This window comes from Coregonus lavaretus (assembly GCF_964263955.1).
Source record: "Coregonus lavaretus genome assembly, contig: HAP1_SCAFFOLD_57, whole genome shotgun sequence".
Classification (NCBI taxonomy): domain Eukaryota; kingdom Metazoa; phylum Chordata; class Actinopteri; order Salmoniformes; family Salmonidae; genus Coregonus; species Coregonus lavaretus.
In genome coordinates this window covers 2,720,752-2,725,848 of record NW_028160194.1, presented here as the reverse complement: position 1 = coordinate 2,725,848, position 5,097 = coordinate 2,720,752, and the positions used below count along the sequence as shown (strand labels likewise).

At 39.7% G+C, this 5,097-nt stretch overlaps 1 protein-coding gene across 1 annotated transcript; it reads right to left on the bottom strand.

The window, feature by feature from the left end:
• Positions 1 to 281: 281 nt before the first annotated feature.
• LOC311122045 (uncharacterized protein) lies at positions 282 to 4,192 on the bottom strand. The gene is made up of 10 exons (XM_084196461.1): positions 3,955 to 4,192; positions 2,889 to 2,977; positions 2,490 to 2,636; positions 2,224 to 2,369; positions 1,979 to 2,115; positions 1,761 to 1,854; positions 1,559 to 1,670; positions 984 to 1,470; positions 723 to 850; positions 282 to 596 (listed from the first exon to the last, which is right to left on the bottom strand). The coding sequence occupies exons 2-8, from the start codon at positions 2,968 to 2,970 to the stop codon at positions 1,241 to 1,243; spliced, it is 948 nt and encodes a 315-aa protein (XP_084052587.1). The 5' UTR covers positions 2,971 to 2,977; positions 3,955 to 4,192; the 3' UTR covers positions 282 to 596; positions 723 to 850; positions 984 to 1,240.
• Between the last annotated feature and the right edge of the window lie 905 nt (positions 4,193 to 5,097).

Sequence of the window (5,097 nt, the reverse complement as noted above, 5' to 3'; positions counted from 1 at the left end):
ACACTTCAACATGAGAAATATTACTGGTGTTGACGGTACTTTGAGGGTCTGAAAGATCATCTTCTATAGAATCTACTAAACTTTCTCCGTGGCACTTGTTAAGATGTTTTCTAAAACCAGAAAAGCTACCAAAAGAACGTGAGCATCCTTCTTGACCACATTTCAGAAAAAGAGTCCTGCCTGTACATAGCCCATGAATTATCTTAAGGTGCTTAACAAGGTTGTTTGGACTTCCATGGTCACTTTTGCAAAGAAAACACTTCATAGTTTTATCTCAACTAACGCACCATACTTGCTCGCAACTCAGCAACTCTAGGAGTCTCCTTTGTTTCCCCCATGTCGATGTTATAGATGGTTGTTTGCACAAAAGTGAAAAAGCTGCTCAAGGAAGAACTGTATGACGTACCAAATACGTAATGGGCTTTAAAGACTTCGTCAAAAGCTCCTACTGAACCTGTTGCCTTGCATGGAAGAGCATGCTTGTCAACCACAATGAAGTAGGAGTGAATGCTGCTCTGTGTGGATCCCTGGGCGAGAAGGTAGGGCTGACTGCTTTGGGTGATGTTGTCAAGATGCTGCTGCACACTGGTTCCAACCTACAAAAAAAACACATTCAACAGAATTGTTTTGGTGACTAACCTCTGACAATAGATAAGATCACCTCAATCTGTGCACAAGATTGAGATGATGGAATATATATTTTAAACAACTGTTAAGCATACCTTTTGAAATCTGATGAGCTGATCTACAGCTTGATATGCAGACATCTTTCCCGGCCTCTTTCTACCTTGTGCAGATGGTGGTAGCAAATGTAGCAGCAGCAAGATGGCAGACATGTCACTGTCCCAGCCTACAAATAAGTAAATAAAAACCTGGTTAACATTGTGCCGTAGCATAACATTCTTATTCACAACTTGCACCATTATGGACATATAATGCACACCTACATCATCCACATAAAAAGTAAAACAGTTCATTCATACCATTCTCAACTTCAGCAGCTGACTCAGCATTGCGCATCAAATCCAAGAGTTCTGTGGTGGATACAAGTCCATGGCTTTCCTTTATTACTTTTGCTTTGAAAGTGGTTGGCCACTTCTCCAACAATTTGTTGGCTGTGGCCTCACCAAACAGAAGTCTGAAATCTTGTTCTATCTGCAATGTAACACACAAAGACAGAAATAATGAGTGTTACCTTATTCTTCATTGGATATTTTTGGTGATGCAGTGAATTAAGTTGTCATACCAGTCCTGGTGTGTCCAGAAATCTTGGGAAGACCGAGAAGACATCTGATGATTTGGCTTCATCGTTGACCATTGCTTGCCGATATATGAAGGTCATTTTCATCTTCTCACGGACAGTGTTTTCATCAGCAGAGTGTCTCAAAACAGCAATAGCTGCTTCCACATCCTCATCAGATGGCTCTCTGTCATAGGTGAAGGGCTGACGATCACGGCCTGGCCCACCAACTTAAGACAAAATACAGTGTTAAGAAATCCTTTCTGTACAATTCACAGGTCACCATTATAATTACATGTCACTGATCAGAAAACATACCTTTAGGAGATTTGCTGACTGAGGCACCTCTTTCCTCTGCTGTTTTTCTTTGTATGGTCTTCAATCGCCATGCAAGGTATCCGGAACCACTCTCCGGATCGTAGTAATGATCCTATATTATTATAAATAAATTATAAAGGAGTACTATTCCCATTTCATAGAGTGAATATGTGCATAATGTTGCAATAACCCATTTACTTACATATCCATGTTGTGAGTATGGGTCTTCTAGATAGGGAAACAAAGCTACTATCCCCTGTGCATACATCACTCTGACACTTTTGGGGGGGGATGTCCTAGCATATGAATTCAAAGTTAACATCACACTGAATTGATATTGCACAACACATTTTACATAATTAATAACCGGAAAATAATAACAATGTTTCTTTACAGCCCATCTATATGCTTAATGCTTACCCATGTGTTTCTGTCATCTCAGCAGCAAGTATGTTGATCATCTGTCTTCTGGTGGCATCTGTCAGAGATTTGGTTTTTCCATACTCTTGCATAATGCGTTCACCACCAGGCTTTGATGTTAGGATTTTTTCAATCAGCTATAGGTGGAAAGAAATGTGCTTTCCGTAATTGTAAAACAATATGTAATGCTGTCACATGATGAAACAACATTCAGATTGGACTTAACAGCAATGTTCACCACTTACTGCTTTTGCCTCATAGTTTATGTGGCATGGCCTTTTAGGCTGGCTTCCTTCGCCAGCCGCTACTTCTTCAACATCGTCACACACAGTGAAATTCAGAATGATGGTGTCATCAGATGTACCCGAGCATGATGATGAATGAGAGGTATCTGTTCATTATGAAATTTGTGCAAAACATAGAAACATATTACAATAAACTGTTATTTTTAAGACAATAAAGGTTCTCATTCTGGCCTTTAAACTAAAAAACTAATTGAATGAATGAATACCAAGTCCATTGCCCAGCATGATTCTGAAAGTTCCAGGTGACTCCTTTACTAATTCTTCAAAAACATCTGAGTCAACTTCTGTGTCAGACTGGTCATACACCTTAATGTCTGGCTTTCTGCTTTCTGGTATGTTGAATTTTAGACACACTGTTAAAAAAAGAAGAAAAAAAAGAAAAACATGCATTCCCTTCTCACAAGAATCCAAGTTCATACTTAAGGTTGCCTCATGTGTTCACAAAATGATGAAAGACAAGGATCTGCACCTGATTTTATGTTACTGAAAATATAAAGCACAGCAGAAATTACTATAGACCTAAATATATATCATAAGATAATAGCTTAATGCTGTATTATTTTGTCATTAGGGTGATATGTATTGCTTTAACCTATTTTACCTACCTTCTTTCAAGAAAGCATTGAATGTCAGCTCAGACAGCTTGACGTATTTCTGCTCTTCCCCGAGCTGAACACGCAACAGCATTTTGCCTCTGTTAACAAAGAAAATATATATTCAAAATCATCATTTAGTGCTGGTTCAACTAAGCGTTAGCTAACTATCCATTTATCTCAGTAGTACTAGCTACGCAATGCACTATGCATTACTTAGACGTTACACTGCAATTACAAAGGCTGAAGTAGACAAAGTTGTGCTGGTTGAATATAACGTTAAGCTGCCATTTTCTGCAGCAAATGGGTGTAGGCTAGTTCAAGTTTAGAGGCACATTGTCCCATTAGCTACCAAATAACTAGCTATGTGTCAAAGTTAGCTAGCTCATTAGCCATTTTAGTTCGAACAGTAGCTAACCATTAAAATGGTTAAGCAATGTTAAACAAACCCGTCATGCAAATCAGTGATCTAAGTTATCGTTTTATAACACCAACATTAGCTGGCTAACTATCAGAAGCATGCTAACATTACCGTTATATATAGCTTTATAAAAAACAGTTAACGTTAGTGTAAGGAAGCCTGGGAAGCTATACAATAACGTTAGCTAACAATACTATCTGTATAAATGTTTTGTTGTTAGCGAACGTTATTTTACGTATTTACCATTCTGACAAACTTCATTCGTGAAAATATTGCAACACAAAGAAAGACAGTTACCGATACTGATTGCAAGCTAGCTAACCGCATGACAAGCACAATCTGCGCTCATGCCAAACGGTGGTGTCCTTCAAACGAACTGATTAGCTAAGTTAACGTTACCTATTTTTAGCCATATGAAACAGCAAGCCATTCACAAAAATATCAAACATATTCCATGGGTATATCATATAACAGTTATTACTGTCAACCATCTGAACTTACAAGCTAATTTAGCTGGCTGATGACGAGGTCACTGCAAGGGGGACCGCCGCATGGAACTCGTAACTTAAAATATGACCTTGACATCAGCACAACTCTAAAATTATGTAAAGTTAAAAAATACCGGTTTGGTGTTGAAAAAACGGGGATGTAACTTACCTAGCAATATCTGTGGCCTAGCTACTCCTTCGCAATCTTCCTCCACCAACGTACGTGCCAAACTTCAGCAAAGCAGAGTGGCGGGTATTCATCACTGCTGTAGAGTTGAAATTGTCACTGCGTATCTGCAGATTTTTACACTCACTTTTAACTCCACTGATAGAGCAACTTTACTCTCAAAAATGTTGAAAATACTCTATCTGGGTTAAAATAACTTTACTCTGAAATATTAACACCCCATTTTTTACTGTGCACAGGCCACAATCAACAGATTGATCAACTCTATGCAAAGTAGAAGTGTCCCGGAGGAGGAGGAGGCAGCGGCAGATACCCCATTCTCATGTAATGGGGTAGGGCCCAGTGATGCCAACTTAGCTATTTTGTTGCTAGATTTAGCAACTTTTCAGACTACTATCGTATCTGAAGATTATGCCTTTGTTAAATGTTTTTCATGACGAAATGGAATGTTGGTTGTTCAGGCCAGAGGGGGGATGTTTTATGATGTTATTTGAAATGTGCCGCTTGGAGGGTGACGCCCGAGGGGAGACTGGTGATTGGCCAGAAGAGGGGAGTCACTCCTCTTTTTGCATTGTTTATAAATAGGGGGTAAACGATGAGACGACAGAACGACCATATCAATCTGGGAAGTCGTTCTCCGGACATCGCGAGTCTGTACCTATGCTGTAAACTCGTGATTTTAATAAAAGCCTCTCACACGATGCAGCATAACGGACTCTGTGTTGACAGCAATAATTGCCACCATTCATCATATACGACATAATGGCGCCCAACGTGGGGCTGGATTTGCGTCTCTTCCTTGTTTCAGTCAACCGCCGGCCTAACCTGCTCTGAAGCATGGCCAAAAAAGGGTGAGTGTGTTCTTACCGCTTCGGAGTTTGTTAGATTGGATATGACTTGTGTACACTGAAGAGATGTTCCATTTCGATCTGGCCTCGGTGGCGTTGTTGCTGGTCGACTGGAGTCTGCTAAAATTTATTCCATCAAGAACGGCAGTTAATTGGAATGTAGAGCATTAAACGGTAGGATTTAAGTATTGAAAGTGTATAATTCATTGGTAACGAGTGACAATGGATTGGTAGAGAATACATGTTGGGAGACGTCTGCATAGTTAGGGCACCGGGG